Source organism: Numida meleagris, chromosome 7, assembly GCF_002078875.1.
Source record: "Numida meleagris isolate 19003 breed g44 Domestic line chromosome 7, NumMel1.0, whole genome shotgun sequence".
Taxonomy (NCBI): domain Eukaryota; kingdom Metazoa; phylum Chordata; class Aves; order Galliformes; family Numididae; genus Numida; species Numida meleagris.
Window position 1 is genome coordinate 23,329,871 of NC_034415.1, and position 27,668 is coordinate 23,357,538.

General features: G+C 37.0%; 1 protein-coding gene across 4 annotated transcripts in view; it reads right to left on the bottom strand.

The window, feature by feature from the left end:
• LOC110402371 (cytosolic carboxypeptidase 6-like) overlaps positions 1–27,668 on the bottom strand; it is an 865,976-nt gene that overhangs the window by 626,629 nt on the left and 211,679 nt on the right. For all 4 annotated transcript variants that reach the window (XM_021404385.1, XM_021404384.1, XM_021404383.1 and 1 more), the window contains one exon: positions 23,477–23,571. In XM_021404385.1, coding sequence (XP_021260060.1) covers positions 23,477–23,571 — 95 coding nt within the window. The remainder of the gene's footprint in view (positions 1–23,476; positions 23,572–27,668) is intronic.

Consider the following 27,668-nt stretch of genomic DNA (forward strand, 5'->3'; position numbering starts at 1 on the left):
GTTTTCCAGATACCCACCCCTCATTCTGACACTCTCAGTGACCTTAGGCATTTCAACTGACCTCTGCAAACCTTAGTCAGCTCAGCCAAAAGGCAGAATCCCTTTGAAAAGCAGATGTTACATCAGTGCTGAGTTTTCTTGGGTAAATGCATTTAAATTAAAACAAAGTTATGACTGCTCGATGACCTTTCAGTATACTTAATGTCAAGGGCCTTTCTTTCAGAGACTAAGTGCCTATCTGGAATTGCTAATGCAATTTAAAAATTGGAATAAAGAAAAGAATCAAATTGTAACTGCTCACAAACAGAGGTAAGGACTGCATTTTCTTTCATCCCATGTGCTTTAGCTGTATCACACCTCTTCTTTTGGTTTATTTCAAGATAATTCATAATGTTGCACTGTCTTACAGCTTTGCATTTGAAGTTATGTATTCATGTGGGATCTTTCATGCTGAATCATCTCAAAACCCATCCAAACAAACTCACAGGCAGAGAACATATCAAAATTTGTAGAAACATTAATATGGTTTAAAAAAAAAAAAAACAACAACACACAAATTGATGAAAAAATAATGTTTGGTACATGCAAGAAGCACCAGTTCTATTTAACAAGGACACAATCTCCCACAATAATCCCAGGCCCTGCCACCTGAGCATGGGCATTTTCACCTGTCAGGTACCCAGTCCTCTGGCTGCATGGAGCAACTGTGACCTACAGGAAGAGCGAGCAGAGCATGACTTTGTGCGAGTGACTGACAGTCCCAGGGCCAGGGAGACTCTGCAAGGGGAGACTCCTGACGCAGTCAGAAGTAGGTGTTAATCAGCTTCTCAGTCAATGACTCAGCATGCACAAACATATTTCAGTATGGTTCCACTGTAATCTCATCTGGATTTAAATCCTTTAAATCACTACCTGCTCTTCTTGGGGTTATATTCCCCTTTTAAGGCAGAGGAGCAAAATACTCATCTTTTCTCTTTCCCTCTCAAATAGAGCAAATCAGGATTTTTTTATTAATTTAGTATCTGAAATGGGTTACCAAACAGTTATTTTCTAACCAAATTTACATGTCTTTATATGAAACTGTTCTTAGTGCAACTCCCTAGGAAGCATCTTTATAAACCTGCTCAAATTCTGCTTGCTAATTTACCCTGTTATTGAAGTGCTGCTACTTGCAAGGCAAAAATGTAGCACTAATATAGAAAGGTCACTCCAGTTTTCTCATCAACAGTGTTCTGAAGTATGAGAAAAAGAGAAATTAAACAGAAGTTTACAAATTCCTACATCCAACCCCCCCTAAGACTACATTGCTTCTAAGCCCTTACTAATGATCTTTGCTCTATTGACTGTTATGCTAAGGGTGCTTGCACATCAGCCTTAGAGGCAAGAGATACTAACTGCATTGCTGCCACATAAGAGCACACTGCACCCACAAATTCCAGAAAAGAATAAGGAATGATGTTTTGGTCCATGACTGACTTCTTCCTCATCCTCATGCATGTACTTTCTCAGAACTAGCTGTTGCAGGCTGATGTGGCTGAAAGTCTGTGCAGAAAGCATATCCTCACATATACCATGAGCTATTGTACAAGGAAGGAGGAAGCGAGAACAGAGCAGAAGCACCTGGCACTTTCCCAGTTGGCTGCTGCCCACTTGCTTAAGGAAGAGCATAGTAGAAAGTTCTCTTCTCATCTGCCTCTGGACCTCCCAGCTCATAGCCTGATCACCTATCAATAACATCAGTAAGTAACAAAAAGTGCTACTGCCTCTTTTCCTTCTTCCCCCTACTCTATTCTACCCACTCACAGATATTAACAAAGAATTTTCTGACATTATGGGCTGTGTTTAACCACACAGTTCCTCAGAGAGACTGGGAAAGAGCCCTCAAGAAGACTAAGCAGGCCAAGCACAGGTTAAGAATCAAAACTTTAATTCAATCTATAATATACTGCATATTATTTTAAAACATTTATCCTTATGGTACAATGTTAGTACGTTGAAAAATATGCTGCTGTCAATAACAAAGGAACATAGAAGAGCTTCAACCATAGCTCTGAATTTCCTAATTAACAAAGAGTGTCATTTCCAGTGTTTTATGACCTCCTAGTATACAGTGGGTTTAACCATAAATAAACAAAAAAAAAGTAATTATTAATAAAGAGAGATTATAAGTTAGAGGTTTAATATTACACTGCTACTATTAAACAAACACAATTAGTGTTGTTTTAATGCATGCTCTCCATTATCTTCTGGTGGCTTGAACACTGAAAAATGAAATTGCATGGCCTTTAATAAATAAAATCCAAGCGCTGTTTATGTTTTGCAAACTTGCAAAGAGTAGCTGACTTCATCACTTGAAAATATTCTATATATTTTTGAATCGTTCTCTGGAGATTAACTGAATTCCCTTCAACACGTTCAAGTCTTTGTTTGACTTTCGGATACCTGAGTTGATGTCTGAGGATAGTCTGATCACTCATACGCTCAGACCCAAAGCAGCTTACAAGAATACTGTCAAAAGACACTATGAAAAGCTTTTTTAAAGTTGAAGTAAATAACCATTTCCTTCTACCATCCCCAACTCCCATTAATTTTTAAAAGACTGCAATCAGTAATGTATCATTTACCTTCAGTAAATCCACACACCATCCACTTCACATGCCCAGCACTGTCCTCCAAAAGAACCTGCTCTATGATTTTCCCATGGACCAAAACTACGTTGACTGGCATATGGTTCCTTATGTAGATCTCTTGGTAATTTCTGAATATGGACAAAATGTTTGTCTTTCTCCAGTCACTAAGAACCTCCCTCAATTTTCATGACATTTCAAAGGTGATAGGCAACGACCTCTCAAGGACATCTGCCAGCTGTCAGTACTTCGAATGCTACCCATCTGCTCCCATGGACCTGAATGAGTCAAGTTCCCTCAAGCAATCCCTGGCTCAACCCTCATTCACTGCCGCTAGTTCTCCTTGAACCTTGCCACTAAACAGACCCTCGAGGACTAGAAGACCTTTCCAGCAAAGACTGAGGGAAAGAATGCAATGATAGATGATGAAATTATCATTGACTGTAGAGCCAAATCCAGGCCTGCACTGGGGATGCTGTCATACTAGCACCACAGTTACCACAATGTAAAGGTGAGCATTAAGCTTAATGTATTTTTAATGCTGTCCACCTCTCACAACCTTATCAACTTCCTCACACCAAAATGATCAATCAGTTTCATAAGCAATTTCTTCCAGCCTGTTTTTGAAATTAAATGGCAGGATGGCCAACACCATAATCCTCACATGCTCATTCGTGTTCAGCTTCAACAATTCTGACGTGCAGGTAATAAGGTTGATTTGAGAATAACCAACAGTTCATACAGACAATTTGAGAACATCCAAATCTGTAACCTGGGATCAGCTGAAGTAGGAACCTCCAGCTACACAAGTGGTACAAAGATATCTACCCCACACACAATAGCCAGAGAACATAGTCTACAATTGTTGCAGTGAATTTGTGATGTATACACAAATCCTTAGAAACAAAGCACAAACATTTCCTGTGAGAAGCAAAAGCAGTCAAATGAAAATACAACAGTCCACTACGGTCTACATCTATTTCATGTCTTCTATGTAATCATGCATACAATTTCATCTTAATCTTGCCCATCATATGTTTATCTGTGCTTGTTGAATTTTCAGACATGAATACTGAGACACCATGACCATCAAATATTTTGGATTTGGAATCATATATTCATTGTGCCACTGCAGTTTTATTCTTCATAACAACAATCTGTCAAAACAGAGCTACCTATTTGTTTCTGCAATACAAACAATGCCAGTCAATTACTGCCTTTATCTTTTGCTAGGATTGCATGGTAAATCTAGACAACAGATTACCTACACAACTCTTACAATATGCTCTTCTTTTAGGCACTCACAAAAATAACTGAAGGGACCTAATTAGGACACAGTTGTTTGAACATATAGGCACAGTAGTAGTGCCTGTACTTAGAATAAATTGCAGCTTTCGTGAATTCCAAAAGCTAGTTGGTCTCTAACTCTCCCCCATCCTAGAAGTGTCTCTTCTCTCTTTGCAGTAGCATTTTAATGTTTCCACTTCTATTACTAACCTAGATATTCTTTTCTATAATTTCTGCATTTCCTATGGACAAAACATCATACTGAAGCTGTTCCCAAAAGGAAACTACAATGTTTCCAAATCCTTCCCAGAACCCTACCATATTTGCTTGTTAATAATTTCTTCTGTAGATTCCCTTTTACGCTTTTGTACTCTTCGTTACATTCTACCAGACTGCTTGCCCCATTTTCTGTCTAATTCTGATGTTGCCATGGTATCATAGTAAGTATCAGAAGTAATGACTCTACAACAGTAGATCACCTTTTACTAACCCACCTTTCTACTATAAAGGAAACAGTCCACCTCAATGAACATTGCTCTTACTAAGCCTACTTAGAATGCTTATTTTATGCTTACAGACTATACTCCTTTAAATCAACAAGAATTTCGCACACTAAGAATTCCAGATTTATCTTTTGCATCTTCATTACTGAAGTACACCTATGACACAGAAGAATTTGCTAAAATATCTGCTCATTTGCCCTTTCTGCTTTTTTCTTATTTGAAATCTTCTGTTGACTGATATTTCCCAATAAGCTAAGAATGAACACACAAAGAACCCCTTACAATACCTTTGCTAGATATCATTAATCCTCCTAGAAGGAAAAAAAAAACAACAACAAAAAAAAAACCTTGAGATAAATATGGGGTAGTTACTAGAAAGATTGAGTCCTAACCACCTTATATCAGCTTATATCAACTATAATCCTTCTGCAGGCTTCAAGTTGTATGCAATGGGCATTTTTGTAGCTCAGAGTATTTAAGAAAAGACTAAGAAAATGGAAAAATCCAAAATTGAGCGCAATTTATGATTTAACATGCTTATACTATACACACTGTTTAATTCTCGGAGTGAATCATTTGTATTATTTCCTCATTGTAAAACTCAATTTAGTATCCATTAAAAAACCAGGATGGCTAGATTTTAACCTACTATTTCTTTAGCAATGGGACACTACATGATTGACAATGCAATTACCACTGCAAAGTTTCTGTTGCGCTAAGCAATACTTAAAATAGAACTTCAATATTTTCACATACAGCACTGTGGGTTTTGTAACTCTCTATTTTTGTGCATCTCCAAAGATCTTTACAGGTTTGAGAGAAATTTCTGTTACCTTCATATTCACAAAGAAGGGCATGAATATAAGACATTCTACCATTACTGGCAGAGTATAATCATACTTTTATAAACCTTCATGAATCTTAAGGATGTTATTACTTGAAAAAGAAGACTCATTTTGAATGGATTTTAGCTCTAAAATTACCTGATTTAAGTCAAGATAGTTTACATGCAAACTACATTGATACCCACTCCTTTCTTTCCCTTTTCTACCATTTCTCTTAAATTTGCCAGGTACTTCCAGGCATTTTGGAAGCTACCGAGATTTCTCACATTCAACCTCTAGCCCTGAGGTTCATCTATGAACGCCAAGGAAAAAAAAATGCTGTAATTTTTGTTCCACCACAACAAATTTTCATTTCACTTCTAGACTCAAACTTTCATTTTCACAGTTCTTTTAGTAGGTTGCATTTTGTTCACTTGTCTGTTGTTACTGTGAGATACATAGAACACAGTCTTTCCTTTTGCTATTTAAAAGTATTCTAGAATGTTATGGGCACGGAAAAAAAAAAAAAAGATAACATTTACATTGCAGTCCTTACTTGAGGAAATAGATAATTTAGGAATTTATTCTAAACTCTAGATTTCAGTGAGGTGTTAATCAGGAATGGTAGCATATTTTTTTGGCAACTACATTTGCAGTTTTTACTCAAAGTCAACCCTTTTTAATTCGTATAAAAAGCTAATTAATCTATACTAACCTACACATGCAGACAGAAAGCACATAGCCTTGTCACTGAACTAGCAGAGCACTTTGGCAACGTGTAGTGCATAATCTAAATAAACAAATAAACTTCCTTAAATTCTTAGTAACTGTCCAGACAAGGATCAGAACCTCCCATATTCATATCTATGCAAAGCTAAATATTATGAAAGAAAAGGCTAAAGACATGGAAGTACAGCTCCTTGTCTGTAGGAGTCTTCCTTGCATCCCATTCAACAGGGTTCCATCAAGTCTCTATGCAGTAAGGTCTACCAATTTCCTTGCAAGAATATTCAGTCTGTTGCAACTTATTGCTGACAATTTTTACTTCAATAATAATAATAATAACAACATGGGATTTATGGAATTCTCATGAAACTGCTTTGAAAATATACCATGTCAAAGGCACAGGCATGACTCAGCAATTCTGACTTCTGTTGTTACCACATTTTCTTCCCCATCCTAAAGCTTCTTTTATTATTGCAAATCTCCTTTTTGATTACTGATCTGTCCCATAACAATTTCTACCAGCTTTCATCACAGTCGCTGACAAAAGGTTCTCCATTTCATTATAAAAGACAATGAGATACCTTACTCTCCTAATCTGTTCCAGTAGAAGAAATCAAAACCACAAACCCCACTGAGAAATTGTCTTCCATAAACTTGAACTTTGATACATACAAGCTCAGGTTTCCAGAATAGAACTATCATTTCGACAATTGCAAAAACAAGCCCAGCTTATGCTCTTAGGGCAACACACAAGGCAGCTTTTTAGACTAATCTGTGCTGTTGGGTCTATAAAGTTATGCATAGAATTCCCCTGTATTTTCTGAGGACATAAGGAAAGGAGATTAAGGAGTTGATACAATTGAAGAGAAATTGCAAGTGTACCAACAGTGTTTCCTGGCACATATGCAATCAGTCTTCTAGTTCAGTAAAGAAAAAAACTGATTAGATGGTTTTGAGATTTTTTTGTGATTTTTTTCTGTTTGTTTTTTTGGGGGAGGTGGTGGTGGAGGTAGCTTGTTTTTTGGGGTGTTTTTTTGTTTGCTTTTTGTTGGTTTTTTTTTTTACATGATATGAGTATTTTTTCAGAAGCAGTGCATCATTCAGAAACACCTTTTAAAATAAAAGTGCATCCCCATTCTTGGAGTGCTTGATTTCACCAATCCCATCTCTGTGCCTTTACTTCAGCCTCAGTCTGCTGCTCCTCACACAGGTGCTGATCTCATCTAGGCAGAGACTATTTGGGAGACAGTTATTTGGATTAGAAGCAAGTGTGATACACAGCTGATGACAATCTGTGCATTGCTGGCATTTGAGAGGAGACTACTACATCCAGTAAGTCACTTAAATTTGTGCTTCACTTTGACTTCAGTAAACTACTCACATTTTCAAGATTAAGCAAGTGCTTCACTGGTCTGAGACCACAATATCCCATAATATAACAGAGTAAAGGTAAGTAGCCTATCTTACAGTGATGTAAATCTAAAATAACTCCAGCTAAATCCAAAGGTTTCTCCAGATTTATACTGACATGAAAACAAGCGCTGACCTATTGTATTCAAAAATCCCTACAGCCACTGTATTCAGTTCTTTATATTACAAGTTCATTCCTTGCTTTCTCGACAGAAATGCCTATAAAATCATTCTGCACGTGAGCTATATTGGCTCAGAATATCAAGTAACACGGGATTCAGCAGGTCTAAGAATTATGCAAAGACTGTTTTAATCAGCTTAATGTTTAAAACAAATTGGTTTTAAAAAGTCTACAAAATGTGCAAAAAGAGTTGTTTGTGTACCAGCAAATTAACAATATTTTTTCTGTACAGCTAAGGCCTGAATACACTGGGAATTATAAACAGACATTCCATGAGGAAAAACAAGCAGCATAATCAGAAAAATGTGGTCTTGAACCGTGTGTGTGAATTTCCACATCATTCTGTGTGTAAATTAGAATTAGATGAGAGATGGAGGGAAGGAAAACAGAACATTTGAAGGAAGCTGGAGACATAAGACTCAATACAAAATATGGGCTGGACCCACATCTGAAGGGTCAATTTTGCTACAGTTAGTGGAGACATCTGTATATTTCGTATTGCCTAAATATACTCCAATTCAAAACAGCATTGCCTTAAAGTTGTCTTTTTCATTGCTAGTTTTCATATGTATAGCATACCTTGCTGCTGTTGTAGATAGATGAGTTATGGGAAATGAGCATTTACTATTGTGTTTACTGCCTCCAACAATCTTATCAACTATTTGGAGCAACAAGTCAAATTAGCATTATTTATAATTACCAACAACCTTTTTATTCTAGGAGTCTCAAAAAAGTTGGTTTGAAACCAGTGAAACCAGTTCTAATCTAGGAGTGTATTTTTTTTCCTTAATTTTTCTACAGTTCAGAGACACAGATGGGAGAATGTTCCTCACTCAGCAATGAATGGCAATATCTTCATACATGACTTTCCAGGCCATTTCACTGAGTGTTTTGCAGGTATTTGATTTCATTCCTCGACAAGTGACCCAAAACTTCAAGCTGGGTTACTTGGGAGATAGGCATTGTCTCTGATGTCCTTGAGTAAAAAAAAAAAAAAAGTTATTTCCTAGCCTATGATTCTTCCCTTTTTCTTTACAATGGCATTTTGGCCTTATTACTTATTAGGATCAGAAGCAAAACATCCATATCCTTATAAATTAGAAAATGTTTAATAAGAATGAGCTTAAACAAATTTTTATTATAATGAAAGGATTAAGGTGCATGATAGCATTAATATTTAGGAAAAATTAAACAAAATTGCTTTTTATCTGCTGCAAACTATGTTAAATATTTAATACGTCACATTATAGAGGCACCACTTCAAAGGGTATGACAACCTTTCTATTATGAATCTTCATTTCAGCAGTTCAGACTTAGTTGGAAAACTTCTGACAGCTGAATCTTAACACAATGTGCAGGTTTTCTAGGCAGTTAGAACTGACACAAGCTTCTGAACTGCACAGAAGTTCTACAGCAGAAAGCCCTGCAAAGAGTGGGTCTAAAGAGGCCGTCTCTTGTGGGCTCTACTGACCCAGCACATGGTTTATTTAGAAGGGCGCTCTGAGTTTAATTGTTCTGGAGCTTATGGGAAGTCTTCTTTGTTGCTTTGGAGTGTCTGGTTATATTTTTAGACAGGTTTAAAACACCAGAAGTCATGCAAGTATTCTGAGATGGTAGAAATGTGATTTTTCAGAAATCTAGCAGCAGAAAACTTCCATATCAGTATTATGAGATGCAAATTCTGGCTCTTAAATTAGAATAAATGAATATAAACATTGCTTTATAAATAAAAAGATGCATTAAATCCTGATAGAAGCAGCAATATGCTTCTGAAACAAAGCAAACAATTTTCTGCACCGTGAAGGCCTGGAAAATTTCATGCTTTATTTTTTAAAGCTCCTAGAGAAATCTGAAAAAAATAAGAAATAAACACCTCAACTCGAGATGGACCTGCATACCAGGCTATGTATTGGATGTAGTTTTAAAGTAATAAAGTAACAGCGTAATGTAGTAAATTTGGTAGAAGATTTTTCCTCCTTTCAGATCACTGAACTGAGAAGCAAACAATGAAAAAATTCTGAGTTTGCTCCAAAGCTGATCCTTACAATGACCTTGAAAAAAAAATCTATTATCCTTTGCCTTTATCTCTCCTCCTGTAAAATGCGATAATAAACACTAGTTAAGCGTTATATTTTTATCTTGGGATGGAACTCAGAGTGGAAGACAATGAAATGTTACAACCACCTTGGTTAGAGCTGGCTGATCTCCTGAAATCAGCCTTCTCCTCATGTTGCACAAAACCCCAAGCAAAAATACATAGCTCTTCAAAACCTGTCAAGATCTTGTTATTTACTTGTTTTAAAGCCCTTATTCCAGTGCAGTTGACTTTCATTTTTATCCTCCCAAGGCAATTGTTTCCATCTACATGCACAGCCAAGGCAGCTATTAGCTATTTGACTGAATAGTACTTCCAGAGATATCCTTCCAGCCCTGTGTACAATCCAAGTGTGGCAGCACCATTTGAACTAGGAGTAATTTTTTTTTTCCTTTCTTTTTTAGAGAAGTTCTATAGAGTAGTTTATTCATTTGCAATTATAAACTTCGCAATTTGCTTATTACTACTGTGCAAATTAAATGTGTCTTCAGCTTCTGAATACAGCTGAGTTCCCATGTCTGCACAGTCTACTTGTTGTCAAGGAACTGTTTTCTGAAGCGCAAATCTTGCATTCAAGAAAAGAAAAAAAGAAATGAGAAGAGCAGAAGTCAAACTGTCACAGACACAGCAGTCACTACTTGCATCCAGATTTTCTGACTCTGGCCTACATTCGCCACAGCTGCCACAAAAATGGGAAGCCTGTGTATTTCAGCATCTTCCAGTGTTATATTCTGAAAAACACCTTGCAGAAAGTGAAGGTAAAAAATGGGTGTTCAACACCCCTGGAGGTCTAAGTTTCATTTTCTATGAGCAACACAGTAAAAAGATACTATTTTAATACAATTAACTTAATTTTAATATTGTTTAATCTTGTCTTCAGTAACTATTGTGCTATGTGTTGGAGGGCTGTGACATTTTTAATTGCTTATAAAATGACTTTTACACTAAAAAAAATGTTTGGATACCAACATAAGAAGTGCATAGGGAGTGTAGTTTCAAAGTAGAATTTAAAATATCTCTACTTAAAGATTCATCTTCAGCATTTCAATAAACTGCTTTTATTGAGGCATTAGTGACCATTAACTTCTCATGCATGTGGCTCATGCTGTCAGGCAGAACATATTAGTGGTACTTGTAAATGTTGTCTGTGAATATATACACCACTTGTGCATCTGCTGTAAAGCATCCCAGCTTCACTTACCAGAAGGCTTTCTAAGCCTTGATCCACATTTTTGGGTGGCTTGGAGAGAAATAGCTTTTATTAATTACATGTTGAGTTAAAGCTATAAACGCCCTTTATGTTAGCACAAGATTTTGGCAGCTGATGCATCTTTCTCTCATTGCACTGTACAAGAATTAGAACCTTGTAAGGAGATTTATAGCAGCTTTGAGGTTTTAAACCAAAATAGTCTAACAACTTTTAAAATTAAAAAAAGCCATGCAGCTTCAACTGTAAACATTAAGGTACTGAAACAATATATATATTTGGACAGCAGAAATTTCATATGCAACCCCCGCCCTCCCAGAGAAAAAGGGAAACAAAACAAGAAATCTACAGCAGATGAGTGAGTCTGTTGAAATGCAACCACCGTGCCATTTCACTGTCACCACTTCTCCCTCTCATACACACACGCAGCGCTTTGAGTGTGCTGAAGGGTTGGTAGGAAATGGTTTTCCTCGCAGGCAGAGTTTCAGAGGAAGCCACACAGTGGCAGTACTGGGAATGTAAATGCAGCGCTCTATTGTGCAGCAAGATTAAGAGTCTTTAAGGAGCTAAAATACTGTTTCCTATGTATGGTTAAGTTCAGTGTTACTTTATATAGACGACATCCTGGTTTCTATTGCTCTAAGACTAGAAGAAAAGCACACAGTCAACATGTAATTTATTTCCTTCTGTAATTTTAGTATCAAGAGGCCTCAGACACAGAGTTAGTCACACATTTCACTCTGGGCTACTATTTTCTCTCCATTTTTATCCACACTTTCATTTCCTCTCTTCTGATATGTTTCTGAAGCCCAGCCTAAACTTGGAATTCTTTGCCAAAATAAAAGGAGAAGTAAACAAACTGAAGAAGCATCCCCCACGCACAAACAGACACACACCACAGACATTTGTGATTCATCTGGCTTATTGGTTTCTGTACTTCCCTAGTACACGGATACGAGTTGAAGAGTATTAGAAATGACAAATCCAGAATGTTCTGTTCATTTTCACAGTATTCGGAGAGTCCTGTCAAAGAACACCAGCCACACAGGTCACAGATACTAACTTCTAACGTAAGGGTATCTCATATCAGGGCAGGTAAGGGAATACTTTAGAATAAATCTGTGAGATTCACAGCTACAGAAACAGAAAAACACAATGACTGACTCCCACGCAGTGCTTTAAGATGTTTTTCAAATATTGATAAGCGCTCTTCCCTATGCACCCAGGTTCTTTACTGGCAGATCTACAGCTTAGCATTCCCTTTTAGACTGATGCACAAAACTCCAGCCCCATGCTTACTACTAGAGATAATGACACAAAAACAGGGCTACACCTGTTACAAATTTCCAAAAGAACAGCTATTTGTACATTATTCTAACCAATGGCTGGTACTTTGGTACTGGGACAAATAAACCCTTAATTAGCAATGGCACAGCAGTGCCAATTAGCTTTCCTCCAGGTGACCATTTGGTGACCATTCTCAGTACAACATGATGACATGCCTAAGTGCCAAGATTGTATCTATTAACTCACTTTTAGCCCCATGTGTTCTACAGACATAATGTAACAGTTACCATAACCTTATATGCACAAGGAGTGTGACACAGCACAAAAACAGAAAACAGTCTTATTTTTACAGAAGACCACACTGTTTGTAATCATCTGCCTATTTATACCCATGACTCTCATCTAAATCAATTCCTTCATTTCACTGGGTGCACAAACAGTATTTCCTCTAATTGATTCTTCCTTTTAAAGAAATATCAGACTTCTGACTGCAGGGGTTAACGCCCAGTAAATTTGAGTACATGTCCTTTCTTGCTTACCTTGACTTAGCTTTTATTGACAGAAAATGAAGGTGAAGCCCTTCTGACAGCCCCTGCAGCTGCACTTCTCCCCTTACTGAGTCACTCCTCAAGTTCACAAAACCCATGTGAACCAAAGACTTCCCAGGCAGGATTTGCACTGTAATCCCCCCCACCAGCACCCCCAGAACAACAAGAATCTGTTATGAGGGCCCAGAGAATTATGTTTCTGTATTAATAAAAACCTACACACAAACACACACATGCTGTATGACTCTGCTCCAATGACTGAATGACATTTAAAAAAAAAACACAGAAGCATTGAACTATCCAGTAGAATAGCAGATGGGGAAATTTTCTTCTCCTTATCAAAGATAAATTATTGTATCACTGCTGGTCTCAAAGCCACGAGGTACCAGTGCTTTTTAACTACACTGAGAAAAATATTAGGAGAGGATTTTTATCAAATATTAAAAGGCATGGTAAATTATTTCAGCTTGAATATTCCTCAATTTCTTTCTATAGTGACTCTATCCTTTCAAGTTGAATCTCTTTTTATCTGAAGCTGCAATGGTCTTCCCTATAAATTTGCTGAAATGTATCACACACTCCCAATAAACTGCTCTGCAAAATTCTTTGTAGAATGAGTACAATCTTTTTTATATCAGACTGAGCAATGGTGAAATCTTATTTAAGAGACTAACATAAATAATTTTCTTCCTCAATAGCAACTCCCAATTAACTTGAGAACTTCAGAAAGTTACTAATTTCACCATCTGAAATCACTTTCCTGGTGAGTCCAGCAACCCAATGCAAATTTAAATGGATCGTCTTACAGGGATTTGGGAGCTGGTAAAGCATCTTAATGGTCAGTGCAAATAGAGCACACTGACATGTCAGTCTCCCATCTGCAGCGTGAGAGAGATGCAAGCATCTTTTTTCATGTCCTTGTTGTATTAATTCCAAGATTTCTAGGCATTTATTGGTCAATTAGATGTGTATTGTTTTTCTTTTTATTTTAAAAGGAAACAGAGGATATCCATCATCCCCATAGCATGGTACCACAGCAATTCTTCCCCATAGGGGAGGCTGTAGCGATTGGAAAGACCAACGCGATGGAAAAGGCATTACAAAAGAGGTGGAAGGACCAGCACAATAGCAAGGAGCTACAAAGGAAAGGAAGTAGATTGCTCACCCATATCGGAAGATTCTGGGTTCACAGGGAAAAGCTTCCACCAAGGGGGGATCTCCAGAAAGAGATCCTTCCTCAGTGGCAGTCAGCCCTTAAATGAGGCCTAAGAGGGGTGGAGCCAGGCTCACCAGGCTCAATTGCCTTCACCTGTGCTCCCAGGGCTGAGTGGGTCTTTCCTCCAGGTGCACAATCAGTGGTTCAGGCCGTGACTCAGCAGTTCCCATACAGAGGCAAAGCAGCCACAGCTTCCAGCTGCAGAAGGGCACCACAGCCCCTCAATCTGATGATTATAAAAGGGAAGACTTGGCCACTTATTTCAGAGTCAAAAGCATAAAATCATGCACCCACACCAGATTCTATGGTAGTGGAATGCCTCCACTTTGCCTCTCATGACAGGAGAGGCCTGGCCACGTGGCTGTCCAGGATAGAGCTTGGAACAGGCGGTGCCACTCAACTGCTGCAGGCTCCAAGGAACTGCTGCTTGCCTACAAACCCACAAGTTGCACCTATCAGTGCCAATTGCTGACACAACGTTGTAAGAGAAGAGGATAACCATTTATAAGGTTTTGAAACCCTTAACCTTCCTGCACATGCTTACAGCCTGAGAGGAGGGCTTTATAACAAATGTGCACAAGCTAACTGGCTAGTCTTGCACTTTTATTGGAGGAACAGTGCAAGGAAAGGAGAACAAGCAGGAAATCAATTTTGCCATCCCCATATGTGACACTCATCCCTAAGAAGATGATTCAAAACGGAACTGCATGTGCATGCTCTGCCCAGCATGGAAGCACAAAGGCCAGCATTTCAGCTTTATTTATAACCAACAAATATAATGCCCTGTGGCTGCACACACGACTTCAGCTGCACAGCTCACCCGCAACTCATCTATATACATGATACAGATAAGCCCCAGACTTTGTAGCAAGTACTGGAGAGACTCCGTAGCTACCAACAAAACACAAACTCCAAATTCCACCAGAGTTTTACTAAGAGAAAGTGATGATATACACAGAGCACTAACAAAGGGGCTGGTCTGTTGAAACCTATTTCAACGGCTCATCTTCCAAATGGATCGTATTCAAACCAAGAGACAGCACCTTTCAGTTCCCTCATGCAGCACAACTCTTCTCCCCAGAATGACTCTTACTTTCCACAGGTAGGGAACTGTCAGCAGAGCCACCAGCTTCCCACTGAGAGCCCAGAGCCTCACCTTCCCATTAGACCAACCATCTGACAGCCAGTTATCCTGCCTGAACAGTACTACACAGAAAGACTGGAATTAATATTTGCTGCCAAAAAAATATTGGATACTTTCTAAATCACACTAGGGGAACTTGCTAGGTTTTCAATCTCAGATACTTAATACAGTGAAGCAGGAAGACATTTCACTTTCAAGCTAGAATTCAATAATCCTACTTGAAGCAGCTCAAAAAACAAGTTTTAACCACTGCCTCAGCATCTAGAGATACAGGAAAGATCTTTATCATTAAAATTTAATTCTCTCAAACCAATGGCATATCATACAAACATTAATTCATAAATTAACCTTTGTAATCTCAGCATTAAAAAATATAGGATTTTATATTTTGTTGTTATATGCAATTGTAAAACCATGTGAGAAAATTCAGGACACAACATCTAACATTTTAACATTATTCTTACATTATCAACAGGCATAGTTACTGCTTATTTTTTCTACAGTTCTCATTTCCCACAATACAGCAAAAATGTTTATTTTCCATTATATTGAAAGAAATTGAACTCGTTGCTTTGGCTTTTACCATAGCACTGCAAATTTCAAGTGGGTGGTGATATCCATTTCACTTTTGTCAGAAGTTCCCAGTGAACAGTTCCTCATCACATTTTGTCTGCACTGAATGTTGTTGTTGTTTCTTTCATAGAAAGTGAATGAAAAAAGTTGTTCATGAACCAAACATTTAAAAATATTAGATTGGTCATTACAGCTAACTTCTCCTAAAATTTTATTTCTGATATACAACAAAAGGACAGTATGTGCAACATATAAATTCAACCGATATTATGGTTGGTTTTTTGGTGCCGTTTAAATATGTTGAAGGATCTTTAAAAATGCAAGACTCAGTGAAAGAAAGCAAAAATTTAACATAACTATACTGTCCTGATGCATTCTCAATTATATTGCCATAGATTATTACATCTTGTTAAATTCAACTTGTCTAGCACTCTCCAGACCATTAAAACATTCTTAAAGAGACGTTGCATTTTCTGATTACAGTTTTTGGGTCTTATTTGTATAGCCTTGTGTTAACAGACTGATTTTCAAGTACATTTCTTGGTGACACTCAGCTTTGTCAGTGTAGGGCTCTTACCACTAAGTACTTACGACTGATAAATGCCATTCTTAACTGAGGTGATTTTCATTCTGCTTCGCTCCATTAGTTCAAAGTACAAAATTGCAATGAAAAGCTGCAGTGTCCTATTTGGTAGTTTGACTCTGCTTTGAGTTCACTGCTGCCTGTATTTCTCTAACTTATAAACTCAATCTGGGGGAAAGCACTTCAATTTATATATATATATTTCTTTATTTTATATATATATATATATATTTTTTTCCCTGACCTGTCGAGGTCAGGGTCTCACAGTTTTGTGAACACTTCGTGCAATCAGTTCCACCAAATGCCCCTCACTTGAGGAAGAATAACCTGTTTCAGGATGGGATGCAGCACACAGCTGTGGTCATATTTTGCATCCATTCAACTCAATTCCATGGACTGCAGCAGGTTAAAAAAGCTACGTTTCACTTCTTTTAGACTTCCAACTGCAAAGTTCATTGTGATTTGCACTAGAGTGAGTGGAAAGTATTTTCAGGCAGCATCACCTTTTTAAGATTTCTAATTTCTCACCAACACCCCCATAATTATTTACTGTAGACCAAAAATGTACCTAGTAGAAATAGACTGGTTTGTTTCCTACATGCTTCAAACCTTTCATGAATAAAGTAGTACCAAGGGTAACCTTTCATGAATACAACCTTAGGGATCACAGAGTGCCCTCAATCAATGCAGGGAACTCATGTTGACAGAGTATATGGGAAACAGATTGAGGTATTAAAGCACATAGCCTCTGGTGTTTTAGTTGTAAATACTATAACTATCAAATATTTAGACTCTTATGTAAGCAGTATGCCATTTTTTAAACAGTTACTGCTTGGAATAAATCTTTAAGGACGGAATTTTCAGAAGTGCTCAGTATTGGCCTAACTTTGCTCTTACTAAAATCAATCATAAAATTTTCACAACTCTGGAAAAAGGCTTTGTCTATTTATATGTTCCATGGCACTAAGCACAATAAGTCTTGATCATGACTGGAGCTTTTGGACTCCACTGTAATCTAAATAAACTGATATATAGGAAATCAGTGAGATAGTCATAAGGAAACGCACACATATATATAAAATAGCCAGGTTTTTAAAATGATGGCTTCACAGTCACTTGGAGTTGCTTATATTTTCTCTGAATCTTAATATTCATTTGCTTCTTTTATATTAATGTAATTTCCTTGTTATTAACTTCCCCCATATAACTTCATGAGTCTTAAATTTCCAGTACAGTATCCAATCAGTAAAATATAACTTGCTTTCTTGCCACAGACTATTCCCATTTCATTTACACAAACGCATTAGTGTAGGGATGCAGTTCATAGCTTTATAAAGCAGAAGGTAACCTCTCATCTATTTCCAAAGGCTGTTGCTGATAAGAGATATATAACCTGCTTTATATTTCCAGGAATAATTACTTTGGGTCAGTTGGAGAAGGGAGCATTTGTTTTTTATGGTTTTGCAGACCCAACCACTCTGTTTTGTAATTTATAATATACACACAAACGCTAATTTACCCAGGGATCAGCACTGGAGGCAGTTGTTTTACCTTCACATACATACTCTCCCCAAAACTACCTAAAACATCTTATTTTCTTTCAAAGAACTTCAGTAATATCAAGATAAAACTCCTGCTCATCACTTAATATGAAATTTTAAAAGCTCAGTAAGGTAATGTCCTTTTCCCTATTTTCTCCAAGTGAAAAGCTACAAGTTATTGAATTTGAGTCTATGGTTCCACAGATAGCTCTCTAGGTATTTTCTTAGCAGCTATCCTCATTCCCTAACCACTGTTTCAGACATTTGTTCCCACCTTCCTCCACTCCTCCAGTTGCAGCCATACAGCCAGTCAGTTTCGGATCTACGGTGAAGCAGACCAAGACTAAACTCTCCTTCTCTAAAAGACGACTTTTAACCATGGCCATGGCGACCCTATACAGAGCTGCACCAGCACAGCAGAGGGAGTGGCTCTAAGCAGACAGGTCTGCACCTGGCAAAAACCTGCACTGCCATACCCCTATGTATTCAGACAAAACATTTCTGAACCTCCAAAGGCATTCTTACCAGATGCCTCAGAATAAAAAGAAAAAAAAAAAATGAAAAGAAGCATTATAAAACTGGCAAAGGCACAAATTTCCAGAGTATCCAAGGTTGTAAAATAGGCCAAAGAATTAAGTAATGATAACAACATGTTCATCTTCTTTACCTAAGTTGATATTATCAGTAACCCTGCCCCACCATATATTCTACAGTAAGCACTACTAGTCTTTCAGATTAGCAAGCCATATATATATTTAGTGCTGTATTCTCAAACTGTTTCACCACAAATGACAGCTCATTCCACAAACAGCTTATCTTATGGCTAAAGATATATAAATACATACTAAAAATGCTGTTGGAAGTCTCTGAATGTATAATACAGCCTGATAGACATGGTAGTGGTTGTAACACTGCATTGTAGACAAATGTTAAAGAAACTTGGCAAGAAACAACACGTTTTAGCTACTCAAAATTCAGATTTTCTCAGTCTTGTCCCTTTCTGATGAATGGAACATATGGGAGTATTGTTCATAAAACTTGCATTGCTTTTCTCCATGTCTACCAAAATTCTTCATCATGACAATATTTACCAAGTTGCATATAGATTCAAATTTGAATTAATTACCTAGATTTTTTCTGTACTTCCAGGTTTATTGCAAAAAGGAAAACACTTCAGAAGCAATGTGTTGTGAGAATTTAACAGTAGATGTTATAGCAACAGAGGTAGTGGAGTGCTTGCTGGCGAAGGCAGCTATCCAGTTAAAAGCTATCAATGCTAAGTGAGATAAAAGACGGGAAAGAAAGTGATGGCTTTGCCAAGAAGCAGTTTAAAATCTGACATTATAAACAAAAGACGTGTAAATCTAGACATAAATCTTCTCTTGTACATTGAAGCCTCCATAGCATTTGTGCTAGCATTATTACTTACATACAAACGTTTCCTGAAATACAGTATCACAAGTGCAGAACAGCCTTTAACCTTGTGTTCATCCACTCAAGAACCACGTTATTTATTATCCTTTATCCCTTAATTATGGGGACTTCACCTACTGCTCTCTGCTCATTTGAAATGCAGAATAAAATACAATAGATGTCTGAAGACTTAACAGGTGTCAACCAGATATTTGCCAGCTACCACTACTATTCTACTGGGAGGAGCTGCTTTTCTATAAATACTAATTAGACTTCTGCACATGATCTTGCTGAAATACCTAAGGTGATGAGTGGCCAGTTGTTACTTTTAAAAGATTAGCACAATTTAAAAAACTAATGTCCCCAATGAGGCGATGCTCACACTGAATAATCAAGAGTTATAGCTGTTCTCTGCCCAAAGGGAATATTTGCTCACTTCATCATTTGGAAAATCTGCTGCCTCTCTAACAAGTCATTCTTCTATTTCACTTTGAGAAAGTTGTAAAACTTCATAGAATAAATATAATGGTGTGGTATATGTATTTAAATGGTCTTCCACAGCCATGCCCACATGGTAGATTTTAATAGCTGCTAAGAATAGAGATTTTAGTTTGAAATGATTAAGAAACTGCAGCCAAAACAGGACACACTTAAGCGAAGCGTAAAAGATAAATAACACTAGAAATTGCATCAGTATAGCAAAAATGTAATTTAATGTAATCCATCTCACCTCCAACTCTTCATTTCCACAAATCTGAAAGACCCAAACAGAACAGGTGTCTGTTACATTGATCCTCTGTATTTATAGTAGTCATTATCAAGAAAAAAAAAAGCACTACTTATCTAAAATCTTAGTGTAATAATTCCAGATTAGCAGATAATTGTAAGCAAAAATGCTAAGTGACCATACACAGCCCATTCCGCTGGCTTGAAACATAACTGTTGTAACGTGGTGTGACAACACTGCATTTCTATGTATGAGCTGTGATTCACTGTGGTGAGATTTGACTGATGTAACTGACACAACCCTATACTACTTAATATCAACCTAGCATGCCCACCAAAAAAAAAAAAAAAACAGGAAAATGGGAATAGAGATACAGAAATTTACTTGCTTCTATTTTTTTTGCCTCTGTTCCAATGTGAATAAATATTCCATAAATCCATTGCCATTTACGGTGGGAATTGATATCTTTTTAATCATTTTTCTGGTTTTCATTTAAAAAAATAATCTTATTCTTTACCATGAAATCTGGTTTTTCCTTATCATTCAGCATACTGCTTCCTCTTTTTAAGTAGCTCATTACTGGAAATGTTTGGCCTTACTTCAAAAGGGAAGAATATGTCAACACCAGAACATCTGCGTCCACACAGAGTGCTTTGATGACAGTGATATACCCCATTTACATCACTAACACTGAGCTAAACCTTGATGCTGACTGCATTTAAAGATTTTACCCCACAGGGCAAGAGAATACAGGTCAAAAATGTTGATCTGTGTTTGACACACTCTACTTCAAGAGCACTTGGCAATGATTTGTTCCAGAGTCAAGAATCAAACTCGCACATCACAAAGCTCAGAGCCATGTTCACATAACCACATTTGAAACAAACATTAAAATTCACAGTCTCTGGAGGTCAATCTGCTTTTCATACAGAGGATTTTGCAAGCTATATGATCAAATTCTATCCTGAATACAGTGGGAATTTTTAATTTCAATCAGAAGGGCATAATACTGCTCAAATGCAGAACAAAAATTAGACACTGCCATCATAAAACTCAAACTTGATTGTACTACAGAAAAAAGAGCAGAATAATTGTATGTGACACAGCATTGCTTTTGTCAGTGTGGCTAGAGGAAGTTTGGAGAACTTCAGTACATATCACATGTCTCCACAGCCCAGCACAATAATGGTGAGTTCCTGAAATATTTAGTACAGGAGAGTTCAGAGATGAAGCTGTGTTATGGAGTATTTGTAGAACGTGGCTTCTAGTAGTTTTATTTCTCTAAATTTGACTTTTTTTTTTTTAAGTATGTTGTACTTCTTCAACTTCCTGTAATTAATATCTAATTTTCCTACCAAATTACATTATATCTACCAAATCACTATGCTATTTAAATTTTTAATATAAGATGAAGAGGCCCAAGTATTATTCATCAACAGTTCTGAATCCTGAGTACCTTCATGTGAACCTCAGTACTTCAGCAGCATTAAACAATTTGGTACTGCTTACTAAATTAATTTATGCAAAGCATCAAACAGGACCAAATGAATGCAAGCCGGATGTTCCCTTACTCATATTCAAGCACCACAACTACCTGTACACTGCATGTGCATGGAAATCATATTTCATTTCAGTAGAGAAACAGAAAATTTTATTTACAGATTTCATTAGAACACCATGGAAACAGATAAAGAAGCAATTGGAAGAGGCACAATCCATGTGGAAGGCAGCTATAATAGAAAACATGTATTCAAAAATAATCTATGCATTTTCCCACTTGGCAAATATACATATAATTCCTATAACATCAAGACAATTATACTGAGGGGACCCCAGTATCACTGAGGTCCCTGATAACAGTATGAATTAATGCACACCTTCAAGGTACAGCAAGTTTTGATATATGCGCTATTAGAAAAAGAAAGTGTATTTTAATATAATAATTATCTTTTTAAAGAAATTAGAGCTAGGATTTCTGAAACAGGATTAAAGTACAGTTGTAGCCCTGTAAAAGGAAGCTGCTCAGCACATGCTGCCTGCACTGTGCATGGCTCCAGGCAATGCTATTCATTCTTCACTTTCATAGGAGCAAAATATACCCCCCTAAAAATGTAAAACACAAAAATAAATAGATCTCCTGGGAAGTGAAGAAGAAATCAGTTTTAAAAATAGTGAAGGAGTCTATATGTTCTAGAAAAAAGCCCATTTTGCATTGTTTTGTAAGATTTACGCTTTAATTTGAAACCACAGTAAGGCATAAAATTTGTATGAAAGCAATATCTGATTTATATATAAACTTAACACACAATATACTTAGCTGCAAATACCAGACTCCAGTGAGAGAAGGAAAAGATTTTGAAATATGATTCAAGTAAGTCTGAGAAATGTTTCCCCAAAATACCCAAAAAGATTCTTCTGAAGTTGAATAGTAAACAATTAACATGATTTTTGCTACAAAAAACACTAAACAGTGGATTTTTTTAAATTCATTTTCAATGTTATTACCTGCACCTATTGAGCTGAAATTGACTCCAACTACTAGCTGTTTTCTGAGGCAGCTTTTCTGTCCATATGACCTTTCCATCCGATTTAGAAAAATAAATATGAATAGCCCTATCTGTTGGTCAGACAAAGAGGAAGTGAACTTACGATCACAAAAGTTAAGACTGTGTGAACTGAAGTTTTCTGATTGTTCAGGTATTTAAGAATGATATGTTTATAAGACTCAGATTACATGCAGATTGATTAAGTATATTAATAATTAACGAGTAAAGACTTACAAGAATACGTTTCTGTACACTTGTGGTCTAACCTCACTATCCATATTCAGATAAATCTAGCTAAAGGCAAATTATATAATTCTTGGGAGCCTTGCATACATTAAGACTCATTAGATTTACATATTACTCACAGTAGACATTTCATTACAGCTGGTCTGAAAAAATGCACTGTGTTTCTTATCTACATGATTTTCCATATTGTATATATTGTGTAACGTATGACCAAGTTGTTTGACCTTCTGGTGTTTTCAGCTGCATCTCCATCAGTACATAAAAAGATCAAAGACTGCTTATTGAGATGACTTCAACTCAGAGGACAGAGTTCATATCCTCCTTCTTAACTGTGACCTCCCAAAAACAGGGAGACCAAATCCAAAAAGCCTTTTAGAAATTCAGTCCTGTTTATCTCATATCATTTGCAGGCATTACTTAGGAAAGTTCGAGGTTATACAAGCCAAAACGGGGCCAGAGACCATGCTCACAATTGGATGATGAGAAGATGATTGAACAGCAGTTTGACCAAAGCCCCAGCTGTTCAATGTGCCCAAACAGACATAACTTCAGTCACACTTACTGGAACAAGATGCTAAAACATTCTCACAGCAACGTTGGAAGAGGCCTCTAGAGTTCATCCAGTTTATATGCACCAAAGAGAACCTGTTCTCACAACACCGCTCACACATTCAATTTAATTCCTACTCTTACCGAAAGCTGCACCTGAGCCAGAAGGTCTTCACTATAGAAGAATCTCAAGTAAAACACACTTATTCTCCTAATAAGCAAGCCTTGGAAATGATAACTTACCATTTTGGTCTGCTTGTGGATTTCACCATTGGAGCCATCCCATCTCTATAGAGGCTTTTTGTTTTACTGAAGTTGACAACGTTGAAAATTACTCTCTAGAAAAAGAAATAAATCTGTTATAAATTATGAAATACTCTACACATTATCGTATATACCAGCTGCATAAAAACATACAGAAAATATGGAATGGATATGTACCTTATGCTCTGAAGTACTTTTAGTCTCCATAGAGCTCAGATAACAGACAGTCTATTCCTAGTATTTTGATAGCCTACATTTTACATCTTACAGCAGTACTGTACTTCAGATGTAAATTTGAATTTAGTACAGTGGTTTTACAGTAGGTATCCTATCCAAACAAAGAATTAGGTTACTCAGATTCAAAAACAGAAAAGCAAGTCCAGCGTATTGCAATTACTGTTGGGGAGGGTGGTGGAAATCAGGAGGATAGGGAAACAGAAAACCTTTCAACTGCTTCATTTCTTAAAGATTCTTATTTCTACACAGCGACAGGGAAAATAAAAACTTCTGATTTTCTTTCTCCAAAGAAAAGAGTATTTTTCTTCATTTTGCCATAACAAAAGTAAGAATTCTTCTCTGTAAAGACTATACAGTATACTTACACATCAGAAATTGCACATAGTCATCACTGATTTGAGTATGGCAGGGATGAGAGCCCAATTCTGATCTCAGTATAGACTGATAGCTTTACGGAGACTACAGCTGGCATTTAACTGTTCAAAGGAAGAGAAAAGTCTAGATCTTTACTGGTAATGGACTGATACCAAAAGTAAATTCATGCAGAGGGAGGAAAAAAGACAAAACCTTCTTCCCTACCATCTGTCTGCTGTAAATCATTTTATGCAGAATTACTTATCCTGCTTCTGTTAAGAAATTCTAAGTTAGACCAAGCTCACTTCATGTATTACATTAACCTTACAGATATTAAATCCAGTATAGCTCGTTCCTCATACTTCTGATATGCAACGTAAGTGTACACAGAAAAACTGAAACATGAACACTAAATTAACTTTGATACAATGTTCCAGGATATACTAATACATTTCATTTGTATTTCTCTAAATTTATTTTCCACTGGTATCAGTGAAGACTGCTAAAAATTATATTTGCCCCTAGGTATTCACAAATTTATTTTTACAATGAACTATTACAATATTTACACTGTTAAATAATGTTTCATGAGAAGGCTGAGAATTAAATGGCCACTGCTTGAAATCTAGCAATTTTGACTGAAGCAATAAGATCAGTTAAGCTTTCATATGTAAAATTTCAGAAAAACAAACACGGACCTTCCATGCAGTCTGTTCCGAACACAATAAACTATAACATTAAAGTGAAAGCAATCAGCAGTGGGACGCTGACAACAGGAGCCAGGTACAGTTACATTTGCGTGTGGGGCAGGTAAGAATACAGGCAAACTACTCATATATAGCTCTAATTAAGCATCTCTACTCAAGAAAAAACAGAGAAAGGTTTTTAGAAGCATGGCAGCAATGAAGATTTTGTAAACGGAAGCACAAGCTGCTACGTATGTGAACTGCAAATTAGCCAAAACCTAAGAATAGTCTGTGGGTTTTACTGGAAATGGATCTAAGTCAGCAAGTTAAAAAACACACTTTCTTAAAGCTGTTAATTCAGTTTTGTACCAACATTAATGAGCAAGCTACATATCCATGCACATGAGTTTACAGGTATTTAGCAGTATTTTGAGTTTTTGTAACAGTAATGAGATAAGTTGTAAAAATAAACTCTTAGTGGAAGTACACAGTATATAGAACTTTATATTTGTAATTTTAAGCACTGAGGATGTTGCTTATTTGATGAAATATCTATCTTAGAAGGCCTCTGGTTATTTTCTGTCCTGTGCTTGCAACACATGGCTTTAAGTTAGAGAATTATATTTAGGTATGTTTATAAATATACACACACACGTGCATACATTTCATACCCTACATGAAAGCATTTTCCTATACTACAATGCTGAGTTTTTCCTTTGTTACTTAACTTCCTTCATATTTGTGAAAACAAATTAAGTTCTTACAAATTGGTTTGTCAATCTCCATGTTTGCACAGAGTGAATGAAACAAACAAGATCTCCAAACCAATTGCCTTAAACTTTGAATGCAATCATGCCACTGTTGGAAAGAGAAAGTTGCTAATTTTGTTACATACTGACTCAGAGCAGACAGCTGGTAGACAATGTTCTTATTCCAATCAGGCTTATTTTGTATAATGAGCAGGGCAAATGTACACAACTGGGTAAGCAACGTATACAAAAACAAAAATATGCAGCTCATTTAACAAAGCACTGCAGATTATAACATTTCAGCCACTCATGTTCACCTCAGAGTAAGCAGTTAGCAATGCATGCAGTTCTCTCAGCACGGCATCCAGTTAGATTGGCAGAATGAAAAATTTAACGGCACAGAACAGAACTTTATCAACATACACCACTGAAGTAATAAAGCACAGAAACCGAAGTGCTCAAATAAGCAGCAAAACTCAGTCAAGTATTCCTGGTGATAGTTGAAGTAGTCCATGCAGCTCAGTCAGTGAAGTGTGCAAAAAACGTAATGACTACGGTATACAACACCTCAGCCAGAAAAATATGCAGCTCACTCAATAAGGTATGCAAACATCTTTGAACTGAATGCTATAACAAAAGCTTGTGAAACAGCAAGCATAGTTTTCTGAACACATCTAGTTTTGGGTTTTTTTGTTTGTTTTTTTTTTTTTGCCTATTCTATAAGTTGTAAACCATAAAGGGCAACAATACTAGATATACGCCATGCACACAGAAGCACTCTTTTCTAAGAAAATTATCACTGTACTTTTTAATGAATTATAGAGACTTACAAAGGGAGGCATTTAATGAGCAATATAATTTAGATGCTCAAAAAATGAGAAACTACTTGATTTTTAAAGAGAAGTGCAAAGTTAAGAAAATAAAACTAGATGAAATGTACTTACAAATTCCCTAGGAACTGCTCTGGTCTCCAGAGCATCAATCCAGAGAAAATCGGCAGAGAAATTTCACAACAAAAATACTTCCCTGTATTCACTTCAGAGGGTATAAATACCACCAAAAAAAGCAATATTCTAACTTATAACTGAAGTGAAATCACATAATGATTGTTTTTGGTACAGCATATTTTCAATCTACTGCATCATTCTGACAAATGGCTGCAACTTCTAGGTTGGTGGAAGAGGCACAGTGCAGAAAAGCCTCTCAGAACACCAGCAAGCACAACTGAACGACTGTGGGGCACACATTAGGCTGCACTGGAGCTTCACAGCAGAAAGGAAGACATCTGCTGCAGTTTTAGGCTCTGTACTTGGACTGCCAGGGGTGGGAGATACTGGACAACACAAGACCACACAGGTACTTTCTGCCTACTGAAAGGCAGCATCCCCTTTCCACAGTGCCTGCAGTAAGCATCTTGGAGGTATCTTGCTGTTAAAGTCATAAAGACTGAAAAATTAAGATAGATCCATCTTGCCCATATCTTAAAACTTACTAATAAAATCTGCTTTCCCAGTAGACCTTTGCAAAGTTATTTCAGGAATGTTCTTGTTTTATGTTTTTTTTTGGTGTTTTTTTTGGTGTTGTTGTTGTTGTTTTGTTTTTAGCATGCGTGAGGTAAAAACAAACTCTGAACACAAGCAGAAAAGATGGCCAAAGCACATTGCACCTTTGGTAGTATTACTAGAAACATGCAAACAGGTTCCTGATGGGCTGGAAGGAGCTGGTAGTTTTGGAGGGGAGCACTACACATCAGGGTGGTTTGGGATCAAAGCAGATGTCATTAAGCATGGATGGCCATATTGTACATCACGTACATCATATTCTAACATGTCTCTGTGAGCACAAGGAAAGCCATAAGGTAAAAGTTCATCATAAATCACTCACATCTTGGCAGGTTTTCCATATGAACCTACCAAGTGAAGAAGGTCTCCAGCAGACCAGTCACCCCTTCACTAAAGGCTAAGTGCCTATCCCCAGGAGAAGGTCACACTAAGCCCCTTCAAGAAGACTACCAGGTTTATTTTGGGTGATTTTCTCCAGCAAACTTCTCAGGAATAACAGAGCTGCTGTGGTTGACATAAAAAGAGGAAAACAAACAAACCAAAGAACACCACAAAATTCAGCCTGAGGCAGACACCTGGCACA